The sequence below is a fragment of the Coccinella septempunctata genome, chromosome 4, assembly GCF_907165205.1.
Source record: "Coccinella septempunctata chromosome 4, icCocSept1.1, whole genome shotgun sequence".
Lineage (NCBI taxonomy): Eukaryota > Metazoa > Arthropoda > Insecta > Coleoptera > Coccinellidae > Coccinella > Coccinella septempunctata.
In genome coordinates, this window is record NC_058192.1 from 22,023,640 (window position 1) to 22,042,457 (window position 18,818).

Here is an 18,818-nt window from a genome sequence, read left to right on the forward strand (position 1 = left end):
AAACATTTCAGAGAACTAATCTCGATGTTAACCTTGCTGTGAACAATCTACTTTCAAGAGATGATGAAGAAGGTGAAGAGGGCGATGACGCAACAGACTCATATGTTCCAGAAGATCTTATATCATTATTAGATGGTGGTTTCCATCCTGATCATTCTGTGATCATTGATGCTGATGCTATGTTCTCAGAGGATATGTTTGGCTATTCTGGCATCAGGAAGTAAGTTTCACGAAATGCTAGTTTTCCAATTAGATGTTTTGATTTCGAACATGCTCTGGGTTAGAAAGTTAGATTTTTTTTACTTGATGATAATTTTTTTTTATAATTCAAGCCATCCTGTATTTTTGACGGTTTTCGATATCCCTGTAGTCCCCTTCTAAATAGTTCTAATGATGTACATGTATGAGTAAATTAATGACCTGTAAATTTTCCGGAAGTATACATTTTCTCTTCAATTTCTATTGAAAATACTACGATATTTCCTTTTTTTCCAAAAAATACTAGTTGGGAAGATGGTTTAAACCATGACATGATGAGGTTTACTAGACATTTTGTCTTCCATCCTTCTCTCAGGGTTATCGGTTTTGAGATACAGGGTGTCAAATTATATATATATATATATATATATATATATATTGTTTTGAGTTTTCTGACAATATTCTAGGAACTACAGGACTGAGCTTTTGTACATAGATTTACAATGTCAATAGTTAATTTTTTGCATCCTTTTCGAATTCATTTGGCCAGTGGTGGAGATTTTATTGTGAGGTTTATTCCTCACAATAACTTTAATCATCTATTATCTTCTCGAAAGTGGTTGACTTTAGCAATGAACAATGTGTAAAATTTAGTGGCGCTTCAGAAGCTGCAGTCGTAGTGTCGATTTTTCTGGTGGCGTAAAATTACTTGAAATCACCACAACTGGCAAATGAATTGGAATATGGTGCAAAAGAGTAGCTATAAACAGTGAAAACTTTTTTACTAAAGCTCAGTTATGTAGTTCAAACAGTTCAATGGATGTTGGCAGAAAAAAAAATTCACATACCATGTCTCAAAAACGATAGTCAGGAGAGAAAAGTATGTTTTTGTTTTTTAATGAGGAATCTGCAGTTTTCCGTTGCGACACTGATTTAGGAACGACCTGTATATTGGTTGTAGAGAAAAACTAAAAAGAGGATATCTGGCAAATGTTTCCTCTCTACTTGGATAATTTACCCTTCAAGATGAAAGAAGTTATTCAAGTAGATTGGATGTCGCATTGAAACTAGTATTCATCTTTTTTTATCACGTGTTTTTTAGTTTTTTAAGTTTTTTTAGTTTTGTTTTACTAACTGAGTTCCATAAATGTTTGACTTTGCTCAAACAAGCTTCCTTAACAGTCGTGGTAGCAGTAGAGGTAGATTGGCAGACAGAGATGCCCCTTTGTCAAACAGTGGTGGATCAGATCGTGACAGAGAAAATTTTTCCCGTTGGCGAGACAGGCAGTATTGTGGACCAAGGAGGTGGTTAGAGACGGCCCTTCGAGACAATCCGTACGAAAAAGATTCAGGTGAGTTCATTTTTGTCACTTGTCAAATATAGAATGATTGAAGAGGAAGTATGTGTGATAAGTTTAAGGAAAAGTCACACAAAATATATTGATGTTTTGTTTGTGGAATTTGGAGGTTGTATTTTAAAATGGTCCACACATATTTGTTGATCGTAAGTCCAACCTCCTAAATAAATACTGTCCCTTTACTGACCAGGATTTGAAATGCTTAAAATCAAGGACATCAAGGGAGCATACATACGGAGCTGTGCTGTACTCAGTATAAAACCGAATACTGCATTCTCGCGTACATTTCTGGTATTCTGTACCGGGTTCTGGGTACATTTTCAATCAAATACTCCGTACTTTTATTCTTATACATATATTATATGAAAGTATCCAATGACCGAGTCTTTTATACGAGTACTTTTTCGGATATTGTATATTGTAACGTATTACGCAAGTCCTAACTTGTCTGCGCTTCTCCAACGCATGCTTCATCAGCATCAATTCTTAATATCTTTTCTTATAAATTAAAATTTCACTTCAGAAAATAAAAATTGTATTTATCTTTAAGTTTGGTTTTGGTTTCCTATATTATATAAACAGGCTGTTCCCAAATTGGTGGTACAAACGAAAAGCAGTGATTGCTTGAGTAATTTCAAGAAAAAAAAAGATTCGTTTTCGAGATACAGGGTGTTAAGTTAGAATTTTTTTCAAGTTTTTCTCTTAAGCCCGTTTGCAACAGCCGAGAATTCTCTGGAGAATTCTCTACAAAATTCTCGAAAGAAAAGGGCGGAGCCTATTTAGTACGCAACTGAACAGAGAATTCTACCGAAAGTGCGTATGTAACGGTACATAATTCACGGCGCATGAAATCTCGCGTAAATTTTCTAGAGAATTCTCGGCTGTTGCAAACGGGCTTTATAGTATACTTCAGAAGATATTTAACACAAAAATTCAATTTGATGTGTCAAAATTTACAATGAAGATAGATCTAGATATGTACTTCTTCGATCTCTCAATGATAAAGTTTCGAAGAAACTTTTTGGAATGGTCTAACTCAGGAAGATTCCTCCAGATTTTTCCTTTTTCGTTTTCTTCTTCACCTGAAACTCTTTCTTGTGTGTGAATTTCCCTACAAAGAAAGGTGCTTCAGATAGCCGAATTCGACAGTCTAATAAAATCATGTCATGAACTGCATCGATATTTTCGGGGACTGACACAGAAACTGGCCTTCCCGATCGGTCATCATCTTCAATGAAAAATTCACCTCTTTTGAAGCTTGCAGTCCAATTTTTCACGATCGCATACGAAGGACATTGATCACCAAGGGTATTTAGCATATCTTCGTAAATCTGCTTACTTCTTAACCCTTTTAAATACAGGTACTTGATGATGTCTCGATACTCCAATTTTTCGATTTTCACAATTTCGGTGGATATCTTCATTTTTTTAATTTATTGCGTAACTCTGGTTTACTTTTTTGACCTCAAACTTCACACTGACACTTCTAATGAATTATTGTTTGTTGCTATGGTAACGCAATATTTTTTTTATGCATGGAACTGGTCTATGTTAACTAGATATTAATACATCATCGTATATAATTTGATGTAAAGGTATTTGGAAAAGTACTACATTAGACAGTTATTGTAGGTATTCAATACTCAAAAAAAATTTATCAGTACCCAGCCCAGCTCTCCATACATAGTATAAATTTAAAAAAAGGTAATAATACTCCTGAGTTTCATTTCGATAATGGAGAATCTCTTCTTCAGAGCACAAGAAAAAGGATAGTGCCTGTCCATTATGGTTGTCTGATGATTTGGAGTTCTGGCCAGAACCTGCACCAAAATTCATTCAAATAGCTTCACTTTACAGTGAACTTATCGCTTTGTCATCAAGCGGTCAGGTCTATCAGTGGAGATGGCATGATTCCGAACCATACAAACATCCTGAGGTGAGAGAAGTGAATTTCCTAATTTTTATTCAGAAAGAGGAATACTCTTTAATCATAGTAATTGAGATAAATAATAATAAAATATCATAACGAATCTTGAAATGAAGGCTAATTTGTTCACACACTATTTTGTAGCATTCCATTTCGAATTGATTAATTTGAACAACAGATTCAAATAAATAAAGAATTTTCTCAATTAGAATCCATACATCCATCATCCCAAAACGATTCCAATGGGGTTAACCAGCGAGAAAGTGGTTCATTTATCCGCCTGCTCAACAAGGTGTTCAGTTTCAACAGAATCTGGGAAGACGGCTACCTGGCTTGATGAAACTCTTGTGTCTGCATCATCCAAATTAGAACATTCAGCACAGGTCTTCAGTGAATTTCAGAATGACAGAATTGTATCTCTTCATACATGTACGTTGTATACCGTTGCAAAATGCGAGAGTGGTGCATTGTATTGGTGGTGAGTAGAAAAAAATATTCTCAAGCCTAATTTACCTCATTTTGTGTGAGAAAATTTTTCTGTTAGAGCTTTTGGTAGTTATTTTCTGTGTGATATTCACCAATTATTATTCTACTAGTTTATACAGGAAGTACTTAATTTCTGAGTTCAAAATCGAGGCACACATGACTCCTAACAGTGCCTTGTGTTGACAGTTAGGTGTTAACCCTTTCAAACCCATAATATTAACTTCTGAGCAAAAAGCACTTGTAGGGCCAGCCCAATATCTGTTCCTTTTTATAATACATCATGATTCCAACCATTTCAGGGGAGTGCTTCCATTTTCTCAAAGGAAAAGGTTGTGGGAAAAGTTCAGAGCGAAATGCCGAAAACAGAGGCCATCTAACAGTCAGTCTGAGATCACTACCGGTTCTCAAGTTTGTATGAAGAACAGTCCGATGTACCAGCCAGGGGCAATAGGATTCACAGTAGCGGCCGGAACTCCGAAAGTTGGCCAGTTGCAGAACGCTGCTTGGACACTCAGCGATACCTGCACATTCAAAATCTTACACAATCAATCGACCAACCAAGGAGGACCCGATAAATCGACTCGAGAAACTTCCGCTCCTTCTAGTAGCAGCATAGGTACGAAAATTTTTCATTTAGAATTGAATTCCCTACTGTGAATCTTTCGTTTCTTCATTACAGCAAGTGCATCTAAGTCAAACTCGAATAAAGAAAACACAGATAGACTTGATATGCCCCCACCACCTTCTCCTGCGTCAAGTACTTGCAGTGACACAGGAAGTATTACAAATAGTCATAGTAAGTAAATATTTTTATTATTATAAGGTTTTTTTATATAATCCATAGATGGTCCCTTCTTATTTTACCTTTTTTTTTTTCTATAGAAAGACAAAAACGTAACACCCAGTGTGGATCAGACTCTAACAGCGAACCTAAAAAAGATGAAGAAGAATGGCTGTTGCGAGATGTCATTTTTGTGGAAGATGTCAGGAGTGTTCCGACTGGACGAGTTCTTAAAGTCGATGGAGCTTATGCTGCTGTAAGGTTTCCTTCGACACATAATAAAGACAGAGAGAGGGATCCCAAAGAATTGGATGATATTTTCCAAGACTGCAGGTTGATGAGAAAAGATGATTTACAGGTATGTAATATCATATTATGACTTATAGTTTGGTTGAAGAAGAAGTATTTTGTTTTTTTTATGAAGAATAGGAATGATGTGATGAACTTTTATAATTAAATCCATTCGTATTTCTGTTTTGATTGCAGGTCATCAAATCAGGTTCAACATCTAGAGCTCCAGACTGTTTCCAGAAGACTCCTCGAAGGGTACAAATTCCTGAGAATGGCTCACAAATTTTGACAATTGCCGTCGATCCCCAAGGCATTCATGCTGTTGTACAAAACGGTCTGAAGTTGAGCTATGTCATGTACAATATTAGCAGTGGACGAGTTGAGCTTGATAATCCTTTTCCAAGTGATACAGCATCGTTCATGGGACTTTATCCATCTTTAATCAATCTCAGCTGCGCAGGAGAGGTAATGCAATTCTCATTGACTAAACTGAACTGAATACAACAAAGTACTAACTCTAATAACAAACATTGACCTCCTGTGACTCAGGAGTAAGTAAATATAAATTAAAAAAAAAAAAACTAGCCTTTTGAGCATCTTCTGAATTGGAGAAATTCACTGAGAGCCTGAAATGAAATTCGTTCGAAAACGGCTGGATCGAACTGATTAAAATCAATAGGCACATCGTTAAATTCAAAGTCACTAACTGGAGTGTGCTCATAAGAATTCTAACTAAAATTTCAGTAACCGGTTATTACTAGCATCGTGAATCCGCATATGCCTGAATTTGAGCTCATTGGCTTCCAAATTAGGACTTGTCCAAAGTAGATTATACAATATTTTTTTACGGATTTTGAATATTTTTAAACATCAAATTAGTCGAAAACGGCGGAAATATGAGGAATACTTCCAAATGGTCAAACATTCATTAGTAAGCGTTAAAATTACTTTTGAAAGATGGGTTCTTTGAATTTATGGTATTTTTATGCTATATGTATATGATCATAGTGTAGACACTGTGGAAGATGTGGGGGTTATTTTGTGTTTGGAGAATATTTGTCACATCAGGGAAAATCTATATTGCGAAAATCATTCCATTCGATAAAATGGTTCATAAATGAAATTTACCTATATTTTTTTAATGGATTTTCAACAGCCTTTTGAACCAACCCGAATGGGAAAAAATTGTAAAGGCAAAAAGTGTTTCTTTTGACCTCAGGAATGTTCTTTTCATCTCGCTATTCTCTGGAGGTTATAGATACGTATATTCAGAAAAGCTTATGAATATATCACCCAAATCTCCTAAATTAATATTCTTATAACTAAGCAATTATTCCACAAAAGTGTTGAATAGTTGTTGAGAAAGGAAAACAGTTAATTGATAATTCCTGTCTTTTTTTGTTGCCATAAAAAAGTTGGGTAACTATAATATAAATGTGAAGTTTGCAATCGATTAACACATCGTTCAGAAATTATTTTCTTAATAAATAAGTGTATCTTTGTTCAGTTTGTATTATTACATAAACAAATACAAATCCCTCAAATGTTTCTCTTATTTTGTTATAAATTTTATCATTCTTAAATTTTAGAGCTCTGAGTCCGTTTTGATTTTGCGGGATGGCAACAACACAATCTACCCGCTAGCCAAAGACTGCGCAGAAGCTATCAAGGATCCACAATGTTTAGATCTTCCACCTGTGAAATGTGTTGCCGCAAGTACATTGTCCCTTCCTGGCACATCTTCAAATATGAAGAACCAAGTGGCAGTGATAGTGTTTGCTTTGGAACATCAGTTACTCCTTCCAAAAATTCTCAGATGTGATTTGAGTTCAGTCTTACATATCCTTGCCCAATTAGACTCGGACATAAGTAAGCTTTTTTTTTGTAGAATCATTATAGATGATACTCAACTGATTATGATACTAATTTAATGATCTTTTTCAGAGAGCAGTGCACATACTGTAGCTTCCATCTTGAGTGAAAGGTGTGATGGCAATAGGAATATATTTCATGCTGTTGTCAATATGTGTACTCCTACTTCAAATAAGGATGTAGAAAATGGTAAGTGATATCATTTATCTTCATTTCTTCTACTGGGAAAAAAGTTGAGAGGGTTGAAAAACAACTTCAGCTGTTTTGTTGGGTTCATGCGGGCTTCCTAAGAACTGAGTAAGGAACCAATTTGATGGGTTGATGGTGATTGATAACATTAGTGTTTTAGTTCTTAGGTAGTCTGCACAAACTCTCCAAAAGTGTCGTAGTTGAATTTTATGGTTTTCCATGTTAACTCATAGAAGATAAAGAAAAGAGATTAAAACATATTGGTCGGAAGTCGGACTGAAGAAACCTTCGACTACCCCAATAAACTGTGCATAAAATGGGACTATAAAATGTTCCATTTGTTTTTCGAATTTACTGAGACGCACAAAATATAGCCACCAATTTAAAGAGCTGAAAATTAGTTTACACTTATAACTTTGGAACAAAACAACATAGAGGGATGCTATTTTGTCCATTACCCGTGTTTTGAGAATCGAGATCGAAAATGTGGCATCCATTTTTCCCTAGCTCTTACAATTATAGAGCTGCCATTTGATCCCATCGGTTTTTGCCCTCCATGTACATTGATACTGTTATTTAAATATTTTAATTAATCAGAATTTCATTCAATTGCATTTTTTAGGGATTTATAGTTTGTAAAATCTATTATTCTTGGGACAGTAGAACCTCTTTGTCTTCAAAACCACAGTAATATAAACTGCTTCTCAAAGGTTACCATATTTAGCATATTATCCTTTTCACTTAATATTATTTTTCAATGACAAACTTATAACGGTTATAGGAACGTGAAGCAAGTTTTCGTCATGTTCAATCATTTTTGTTATGTGTGTCAGAAATATACATTTTGTTGATTTTCTCTTCAGTCTTTATTTCATTTTCGATAAGATCAAGGTTTTACGTGATTAAAAACGGAATTTTCATTATGTCAAGACGAGTTTTATCGGATAACGATGCCAGCAGAGACCTTGGGATCCTTCAGACTGTCCAAATAAGTGCAAGGAGCCAATTCAATATCAGCCAAAAGGTGATATCACGATTATTCCCATCGTACTTTGCCACTGGAACTATTCATGGAAGACCCAGAAGTGGTGGACATGCTGCAACGCCAGAAGAAGACTCTTTCTGTGAGAAGAAATCCTCAGCACTTGGAGAGAATGGAAAGTCAGCGTCTTCATGGTGCCACAGGTATTTCAGTTTCCTTAAGCTGTCAGAAAACGAAGTCTTCTTGAAGTCGATATAACATCGAGACGCTTGTTGAAAAGAGTTCCACTCAATAGCGAAGACAAGCATCAAAGATTAGAGAGTGACGATACATACTCTTTACTGAAGATTACAGATATGAACATAATTATGGTTTGGAGTGGAGTTTGTTTCGATGGCAGAACTGATTTACTAGTACTTCCAGGAACCTCTCGACATATGTTGATGAAATCATCAACGGAGTATCCCAACAATTTCACGCAGCTATTGGCGAAAATCTCGTTTTTCTAGATGATAATGCACTGCCACGCAGGTCCTGCCAGTTCATTATAGATGGAGAAAACCAGTCTATTCCACACCACGCATTAACTCCAAGATCCTCTGACCTAAATACGTTCGAGCACACTTGGGATCAATTAAAAAGAACCCTTGATGACCAAGGATGGTTCAATAGCTCCAAGATATTTTGCTGCAAATGAGGCGAGATTTTTGTGCATCTGGACATATACAATACTACAATACTTTGTATTGAGGGCGAATAAAACTATGAATTTTTGGAATTTCGAGAAATTCGTTCTTTCAATTTTATAGTGTTTCAAATAATGTATTTTTTCGAAATCTTATTATTCTAACCTCAAAAACTTCACATCTATGTAAGTACGCATATATTTCAAAAAGAAATTGGCCTTTTCTTAAGAGAAAATACGAATTGAACATAACTTTTGATAAGCAGTTTATAGTATTAGTGAGTCTACTGTAACTTATTTTCGAAATTCACGTTAAACAAAATACAAATGATTTAATTCTTACCCTCTAACGCGACTAACTAGTGAAAGTATCTGCAGCACTTCCTGTGACTTATTCAGTTTATAAACAACGTATTCTCATGAAAGATGAAGATATTTTGAATAACATATCTTCTTTATAACATTACCCATCGTCTATGCTACGCCACTACTAACGAACCAAGTTCTATCAGTGACCATGATATTGCCACCTACTACGTCATTGAATTGCACCTCCTTTGCTCCATCTTCTTGCAAAATTCCATGATATAAGTCATATTTTTTCGAGTAACAGTGTTACAAATGGTATCATTTTTCTTTAACCGTTTTTATGTCATAGTTTTAAAAAATCTGTACCTAAACTAATTCCATAGCAGGGTAGTAAGCTGTTGTTGGACAGGCGAAATAAAGGGAGGTTGGAAAATATTCATTAGTATGTACCTGATAGATTGAAAATGAACAGAAAACTTGCTTTCTTTGTGATGGCCCTACCACACATTGGAATTACATCTTATGAATAAGTTATAGGAAGTGCTGAAGATACTTTCACGAGTTAGTGGGATCACTGGATGAGGAATAAATCAATGAGGGCTACCGTATTTTTGCTCACCAGTTGGCGCCTTTGTAGAGTGAGGTCCTGAACATAGACAAACTAATGCAAGATTTGTAACGGGACTTGTCATTTCACAGATCATGATATTGGAGAAATTGAATATAGAAATATTTGGTTACTAATCAATATCTTGTTCGTTATTTTTGTATTTTCAATTCGTGCATGTGTGTAAGTCCCTTTCTGACAATGATTTGGCTTCACTTCTTTTATAGCATAAAACACGTAATATCAATAAAAGTATTATAGATATATGGAGACCATAAACTTATGATTAATAATATAGTTGAGTCTATGATGTGGACCTCACGCTACACTAGCGCATCTAGCGGCGAATTAACACGCGGTAGCCCTCATTGAATTTATTGCATGGTATCGCCTAATTTTATGTGGGCTACGTCAATGCGCTCTAGCGTGACGTGTTGATACTGAAGTTACCCGAGTAATCTCCCATTGCACCTCCTTCGCTATATCTTTTTGCTCATACATACCACAGTTTTAAACATATCTCTTTGAACAGGCCTTTGGGGACATTTCGTCTTTCTATATCTTCTATTTGAACACGACCTTCCATACACATATATTTTCTTTCGTTACAGACATCGCACGAGCTGCGTCAAATTCAAATACCGGAGGGTTGGACTCGATAATACCAACAGGTTCGAGCTCGCGTAATGCTCATTCGTCTTCGTCCGTGAGTCTTCGAGATATGATGCGTAGGGCAGCGCGCGCGGAATCCCTCAACAACACTAACAGCGCCCCAGCAGATCAGCAAGGCGGATCTTTCGGTCAAGGTGAACCAATTCCAACCCACAGCTGGCCTCCAGAATCTTTCGATCCGCTGTCCCTGATGCCCTCAGAGGACGAGGATAGTATTTTGGGCTCTAACAGCGCTCAGGCCCAGAATAAAACTGGCACACTCCCGAACTGCGGTCAAACGTCTAACAACTCTGTTGTAGATCCCGCGGAGAGGAGATCCAATGCTCTACAAATTTTACATGTGCTCCTCAACGAATGTGCAGCCCTCGAGCCCCATATCATCGAGTTGCTGTCCGCCAAGTAAGTAATATCATTTATCTTTCTCCTTATTTTGTCGTTTGTAGCTGAATTTAATTTCAAACAAGGTTAGGACGTATTCAATTTCGGCAGATATGCTAGTGAGACTAGCAGGTTTTCCCAATTAGGGTTTTATTTCGAATAGTCCACTATTTCGGCTATCATACTGAGAGAATCTTTTTTCGACAGAAAATAATTAACCGTACTTCAAGAATTAGTAACATCTAAGCAGACTATGACATATAAGAATGAGGTTAGCACTAAGTTCGTTTTTACTTTGGACCTGGTCAGATTTTCGATCACGTAACGAAAAAATCACCGTGTTTCCAGAAGTACGGATCCTAGCTTGTGAAAAATTGTTCTTGTCCCTAAACCATCATTTGGGAAGTTCGGGCAAAATTTAGATAAATGCTGGCCAAAAACTTCCTGAGAAGTATTTGTTTTTATTTCTAGTGATACAATGGTCACGAATTTTTACACAAGTTATCGTACCGGTACTCTACAATATCTACTGAGTTGAAATTGAATTGGATCGTTTTTTTCAAACTAAAACAAAATTGAAGATGTCCAATACTCCGAAACCATTTCTGTGCATACTCTTGCACACATTTGGTCAAAACTCGCTCAGCTGTTTTGAAATTCGCTTTTTTCCTATAAATAAAAATCTCTCATTGGATAGGCTGTCCAGTTAATTAAATCTCGTTCAGTGTATGATATTGTGTATTGAGAGACAAGAAAAAACTTTATTGACCAGTCAGTCAAACGGCTATCGACCTAGGTCTTCCAGCCAGTTACATTTGCTTATATTAAACAAAAATAATGTATTATTTTAAAAGAGTTACTATAATGATTTCAAATATTCGAAAGCTGGTAGCGGAGGTAATTTGGCTTTGGTTTCTCCTTGGTAATGATGTATCAATGGGTCCACAACATTTTTGTTTGTATGATTTGAGATGAACTTTTTGCCAAGTTGGTTTATTCTATCCAGTATAGGTTCTATATTCGTTTTGTCATATAAGAGTTGGTTTGTAGGATTATGCAGTGGATTATTAGGGTTTCTCAGTTTAGTAATTTTTCTTAGGCAAGTTCTTTCTGCTACTTCGATGTTTTTAAGTGTTGTTTTCGAGGTGTTCAGGAATGTCGCAGAGCCATACTCCAGTAAAGGATTGTGTATTGTTTGTATTTGAATATAAAAATAAATCATCTTTCTAAATGCTGTGCTTTTCGCTCAAAATTTTACGGTCAAAGGGCAACATAATGTTAATGTTATGATCTGCTTTTAATTTTATTCATTTTTATTTATTTTTTTCGATTAGTACAGTTGACAATGTTTGAAGTGTATAGAAAATTAATTTTTTTGATTGATGATGATGATACACCAAAAAATGTGTTAATTTATCAGGGATGCTCAAGGACAAACACCTTTTATGCTTGCTGTATCCTCCCGAAGCTATCCTGCAGCTTTAAATATATTTGAAAGGATCAAGAAATGTTCCAATGTACAAGAAAGGAATGAAATGATATTCCCTAAAGGATCCAATGCGGATCATTCACCCTTACATGTGTTGTGTTGTAACGATACATGCAGTTTTACCTGGACTGGAGCAGAACATATAAATCAGGTAAATATGTTTTATATTTAAATAAATATGATATGTTGAATATAAAAACGATGTGATTCATTGAAACTTACGATTTGGAAATTGAGTTATTTAGGATGCTTTCAGAGTTGATCTTTTTTTGACAGAAGGTATAAGTATAACCCATAAAAATAACTACAATTGCCTTTGTGTAGGTATTAAGGTTTCTCAAATAATTATGTATTGTATGGTACAGGAGATTTTGAAATAATCAATGTGATTGTAATTGATTGTAAACGAAATCTCCTAAATTAAATTGTCTCGTTACTGACCAAGGTTTGAATGATTGAATCATGGACATCAAGAGACTGACAAAATCACTTTATTTTGAAATTGGTGTATTTACAGTGATTTTTTCATAAATTACTAATATAATCATTAGGCGCTTTCTTTTTGGTGCTTCATGCACCGGTACAGCTCCGGGCTTCTCGCCCCTGAGCTGTTCCCAAATAAAACGGTTATTAGTGCGCCAACTGCGCGCAGCGAGTTGGATGATCAGCTGTTGAGCAAAATGACAAGAGACAAGTCCGGATTCGCGGTTCTTTGGATTATTTGTTTTCAGTTTGACGTTAAAGTCATTGATTATTAATAAGTTCCACTATTTTTTCGAAATCTATTGCCATATATTTGGTTGAAAAACTTGATTTACCGGGTAAACATTACCCTTTCTCTGCTATGGAGAGTAAAAATATACGAAATACTGGATTTGTCTGTAGATATAAAACTTGAAAAAATTATTTAACAATGATTTCATCTCTTAAAGCTTCGTTAATAATCCTCTTTGGTAAAAGTAGGTAAGAGTGTTCTGATTTTACGAAAATTGCATTCAAGTACGTGAAATATCAACTTATTTGAAATGAAATGCTACATTTTCACTGATGGGCGCTACTAAACTGAAGCTTGTCGTTTATTCATTTGATAAATCTCTAAAAATTATGCATTCATGAAAAAAATTATTAGTTCACTCTTCAAACCTGAAAGAACGAATCCTATCTTCATTCAAAATCATTCAGTTCTAATTCCATCTAACATTGATTCTTTATTCATTTACTCAATAAAAAAACTAACTGACAGCTTCAATTGACGAAAAAAATCAATCTTAGGTGGCCCATAAGGTGTATTACAGCCTTTTTATAGTATTAATCCACAAATTTCAACAATACACGACTTCTAATATTTGATGACATATGTAAACATAACCAAAAAGTTTTTTTACGGGCTTCCAGCCCTCGACGTGCACCAGCATTTCGGTTGGTGCAAAAGGGGGCAGGGGAAGGGAACGCGAGCTGCTCCGGTGCTTCACGCCCCAATCAAAAAGAACGCGTCGGTGCTCGAGCGAGATGCACCGGAGCTGCCCAGGAGCTGCTCAAACGGTCAAAAAGAAAGCGTAAATTACAAATGTGAAAGGGCATTGAAACGAGAAATTGAGTGCCAAATGTTGAAAACTAATGTTTCAATAATTGCTATGATTTGATAGATCAAATTCAAAAATATATTTTTAAAGAATATTCTTTTGAAATTCTTTGATACTGTGTATTATCCAAAAAGTGACATTCTTCCATGAGTGATATATATATATTCAAAATTCAGATTATCTAGCCATCAGACAGGCTTTAGTGATTATTATGAAAGTCGAGAAAACCTGCAGAATGAAATTTAAAAAATAGCTAAATTCAACCATCTGTATGAGCATCCTTACAATAACATTATGTGAATGAATACATTCTGGACACATATATTTAAATTATTAATTCACAATTTTTCCCTTTTCAGGACATTTTTGAATGCAGAACTTGTGGTTTAACCGGAACTCTGTGTTGTTGCACAGAATGTGCAAGGGTATGTCATAAAGGTCACGATTGTAAACTCAAGAGGACCTCTCCTACGGCTTATTGTGACTGTTGGGAAAAATGTAAATGCAAAGCCTTAATCATGGGGAACCAATCTGGACGGTTTGAATTACTTCAAAAATTGGTAAAGGAAACCAATTTAGTTTGTCAACCAAATTCAAGGTAGGTGGAAAATGAAATTGAACGTTCTCGATAATATGCTAAAAATTTTGTTGATTTTAGAGGTGAAAGTATTCTTCTATTTCTTGTACAAACAGTTGGTCGCCAGAATCAAGAACAAAGACAATTCAGACACTCCAGACCCAGAGCCCCATCTTCTAATTCTAGAAACAAAACCCCATCTTCTGACAGTGAGTATTTTTTTTCTCTTTTTTTATATGTTGTCTGTTCTACATAAAATCCTTGGTGTTACGTATTTCTCAGAATGTGAATTCATTTCGGAGAAAAAAAAGTGTTTTTATTCAATTTCTGCTATGAAAGAAAATTATAAAATTGACCGAAAATTGAAGACGTAGCATCACTTTTGGTAGGTCCAAGTTTCATCTAGGAACACAAATATGATATCTTCATCGAGTTATTCATTAATTTCACTTCTTTCCTTGATTTTTCTTCTTTGCTAAAATGGCCAATGTCAAATCAAACCAATCGCTACTTCATAATTCAACACTTTCCAGTTATTGTTTGGGTACAGATCTGATCAAAAAATTTGAACTGAAAACTGGTATACTTATCTCTAAAATAGCGTTTTGATGGTTAATGTAAAATCTGAGCTCCATTTTTTGTTGTCACTCGTTCGAAACCATTTTCGGCTCAAAATTCGAAATGATTTTCTGATGTTTACGAGTTTTATTGATTATCCATGATTCATAGTGAACTCTCAGCTTTCAAAAATATATATATTTTGATCTTCACCAATTTTTGACCATTTTCAGTTGAATCTGACATGCCAGAACATGATTTGGAACCGCCAAGATTCAGCAGAAGGGCTCTCGAATGTCTTCTTGGCGATTGGAAGGCGGTGAAGAGTATGATTATGTCGGGCATGAAGGAATCGGCGGACAATCCATTTTCGGATCAGCCTTATGTAACTGTGCAAAGCGGAACCACACTTCTCGATAAGTTTACACACTGTTTCCTAGTGAAATGCCAAATGGTGATGGATGTTCTACTTGAAACGTTAATCAAGGAAATGAAAAATCCTGATCCTAAAGAAGCAGAACTAGCAACTTTTGTTGCTAGAAGATTTGTCAGGTGAGAATTGCGAAAAGGACAAATGATAGTATAGTTGCCTAGAATTGAGATGTAGTGGAAATTAATTTCAATAAAACATTTCAGGTCTGTAGTGCGGATATTTGTCATCTTTAGTATTGAAATTGCTCCGAATTCTACCAAGAGACGAAGCTTGAGCAACCAAAATCAACCCCTTAGCAAATGTAGGAGAGTATTTCAGTCTTTGATGAAATTATCAATCGAAGAATTGTGCGAAACGGCGGACTCCCTCATAGCCCCAGTGAGGTTAGGAGTCGCCAGACCAACAGCGCCATTTTCTTTGGCTACATCGGCTAATGATATTTTGAACGTGAGTATTTATTTAGTGCAGATTTAACCAGAAATCATTCAACTAGGTAAAATAAACATTGCTTGAACTCTGAATTCCTGTGAGTTCTGGTTGAGACAGCTCTTTTGGGTGATCCGAAAGAGCGATATTTGAAAAATTACCTTCAGAAAATGTCGATGAATAAATTTTTCAAATGCCAGGCCCTGTACTTTTTTTTGTCTGTTGAATTCCGTTGTGGGTATGGTCTTCATTTTATAAAAAGAATTTAGACATAAATAGAAGTTTAAAAAACTATTCATTTCAGGCTTGAAATGTTTCCAAATAAATGACTTTCACAAAGTATTCATTTTAGGCCTCAAATGTTTCCATAAAAATGAAGTCTTATCCACTAGGGCGCGGGTATCCAATAGAGAGAAAAATTAAGGGCCTGCAATTTGATAAATTGATTTACTCACATTTTTTGAAGGTCATTTTCGAAAAATCGAAATGTGTTCGGACCACCCGTAGAGCGATCCGAAAAACTTGAAAATTTTTTGGGTGGGAATTCAATTAAAAGAGCCATACATTCATTTCGCACGGTTTTCAAGATATGATCTCTAGTTGAAACGGTTATAACCACACGGATAAATTATGACGAGTGTTTCGAAATCGGAATTGCATGTAGATTCAGAATGAGATATAAAAATCGGGTATTCTTATTTGAAAAAGCAGTGTGGTATCGTTTTTCGCCGCTTTTCGATCAAACTATAAAGCCAAAAATAGTTCAAGCTTACCTTCCAATTGAAAGGAGAAAAATTTGTTCTCTTCATTTCGCGCCTGGTTTTGTTCATACATCTTTGTTTAACTCATTGATTTGCTACCTCTAGGCAAGCCCTTACAGACATTTGTTGCTTGTTGCCTGCCATGAATTATGATTACTTTAATTGTCCTGAATAATCTCCAATACAAATCTGGTAATATTAGCAATTGAATTTTGGTATCTTCAAGGGTTCTCAAGAGTTGTTCTTAGTGGATCCGTTAGCGCCTTCATCCTCTCGCCTCCTAAGTCGCCATTCCAGCAATGAATTATTCCCAAGAGTGGCAGCTGCAGCACGGGATCTAATAAATGACGTCAACGATGGAGAGAGTGAGTAATGTAGTTCTCATATAAAATTTGTATGATTCACTCCCGGTTGCTGAAAAGTTAATTATAATGTAATGGGCCATAAAATTTTTATTGGCCTTCCTGCAACTGGGTGTTAGATTTCCCCACAAAAAATGATCTCCTCTCGAGCTACTTTTCCTCTCCAGGTATGGCCATCGATAATGACGATGACAACGCTTCAGAACACGAAGACGCTTCTGCAGATCGTATACTACCCATGCCTGCTCGTCAAGTATCATTGAACGAGAATGATCAAGATCATCAACCCGCCGAAAATCAAGAGAATCGTATTCAGGGCGAAGAGAGCGATCCTGAATTGGACCTTCTGGCAGAAACCGAATCGGATAGCGATGATAATCACAGTAATCAAGATGCGGCGTCTGCGCAAAGATCAGTACAGACTGGGGCTACTGCAGGATCCGATACAGGTAAACTGAATTGGCTTGGAAGGCTGAATGATGAATGAACTATAATAGTTACTTTTATTATATAGCAGGAGTCAATATCACGAAATTCGTTTCAAAAGTCGTAGATAGACATAAGACACACTAAAAGAAGCAATTTCAAAGCGATTTTTGAATCATTCGAAATTAGAACAAATTTTGGGCGCACAATAGGTAGATTTCTTCTAAGATCACTGATCGGTGCCCTACTTGGTGCAAATTTTTATAATTATTGTTGGTACTGTGTATATCGAGGAACGGCGAAAATTTTTAGTGTTACAATAATAGAACTCACGAAGCGCCGTGCTGCTGGCGCGTTAAATTCCTTTGGATCAAAGCCATGGTATTAAATCTACTACTACGAAGGCAACGGTGTTTCTAGGAACAAATGGGTTTAAATTTCTACAGTTTTCAGATGTTGACCCATTGATGAACAATTCTTGGTCAAATTCAATAGTATGAATAATAATATAGACCATTCAAGAATTATTGACATATTGGGTGGCTATGGAAAATCATATAAATTGGAAACATGAGTGTTTAAATTTTGTATGCTGATAAATATGCCCTGAATTCTTAGAACATAGAATATCAGGAAGGAGCTTTTTCGAATAAATGTGACGGTAATTGTGCGACGGAAACGGCCATATTGGTCTTCCAAGTTTTGATTTGAAAAGTGGCAGACTTGGAAGTCAAATGATTCTGTTATCTGTGGCCAAATGAACTAAGTGATGTTTTGGCTTAATTTTGACAATTTAGATTCTTGAAATTTGCTGGAAATAAGGATTTTGGATGATGACATAACAAGGTTATCCCATGACAATAACACTCCATGGGCGTAGGTGATGTTAAGTCATAGACCTACCATTAAGTATATAGCCAAGCAGTGTTAGGTGGGGTGAATTTCAGCTTTGATTTTCAATTTGAACGAGCTTGAAAATGCTTCTGACTTTACGTCAGTGCTTTCCTAATTTTTTTGATTAATCAGAATCAACTGATTATTGAAGTTAGTTTTTTGGAAACTTCATTGTCCTACGCCACTGTTGAAACGGAAATATATGTCGGCCATATTTCTCCTCTATTCCGGTCAAATTGAAATGATCAGTATGCTCCTTCCTGTTATTCTATATTCTAAGCCTGAATTGGAAAATTTCTTTTTTCCAAATACTTGTTTAGGTTATATTTGTATATTTCTGTTCTGTGAGTGAAACTACAGAAATTATTGAAGATATTTTGTGATCAGATATTAAGCTGTGTCTGGACTTGCAGGACCTACTGGGATGTCAATCATTCTTGAATGAACTATAACTTCCGAATAAAAAGAGGAACTTGAAATTCTCAGGGTGGGTGTAGGTTAAAAATGGTTCATGAATAGGCCAAAGGTTTAGCTTTAATTTTTCTCCTCAAAATATTCAATTAAAATAGCGATG

The 18,818-nt window shown here is 35.7% G+C and overlaps 1 protein-coding gene across 10 annotated transcripts in view; it reads left to right on the forward strand.

The window, feature by feature from the left end:
• Positions 1–18,818, forward strand: part of LOC123312208 (E3 ubiquitin-protein ligase UBR5) — a 59,359-nt gene that overhangs the window by 5,873 nt on the left and 34,668 nt on the right. For 8 of the 10 annotated variants that reach the window (XM_044896504.1, XM_044896513.1, XM_044896505.1 and 5 more), the window contains exons 5-22: positions 12–220; positions 1,369–1,550; positions 3,311–3,492; positions 3,693–3,961; positions 4,269–4,585; positions 4,649–4,765; positions 4,852–5,108; positions 5,237–5,506; positions 6,631–6,910; positions 6,986–7,102; positions 10,297–10,756; positions 12,156–12,375; positions 14,167–14,405; positions 14,466–14,593; positions 15,176–15,494; positions 15,579–15,822; positions 16,789–16,927; positions 17,092–17,373. In XM_044896504.1, the coding sequence (XP_044752439.1) occupies positions 12–220; positions 1,369–1,550; positions 3,311–3,492; positions 3,693–3,961; positions 4,269–4,585; positions 4,649–4,765; positions 4,852–5,108; positions 5,237–5,506; positions 6,631–6,910; positions 6,986–7,102; positions 10,297–10,756; positions 12,156–12,375; positions 14,167–14,405; positions 14,466–14,593; positions 15,176–15,494; positions 15,579–15,822; positions 16,789–16,927; positions 17,092–17,373 (4,231 nt within the window). The remainder of the gene's footprint in view (positions 1–11; positions 221–1,368; positions 1,551–3,310; positions 3,493–3,692; positions 3,962–4,268; positions 4,586–4,648; positions 4,766–4,851; positions 5,109–5,236; positions 5,507–6,630; positions 6,911–6,985; positions 7,103–10,296; positions 10,757–12,155; positions 12,376–14,166; positions 14,406–14,465; positions 14,594–15,175; positions 15,495–15,578; positions 15,823–16,788; positions 16,928–17,091; positions 17,374–18,818) is intronic. The other 2 variants (XM_044896507.1, XM_044896514.1) reach the window with 1 other exon arrangement.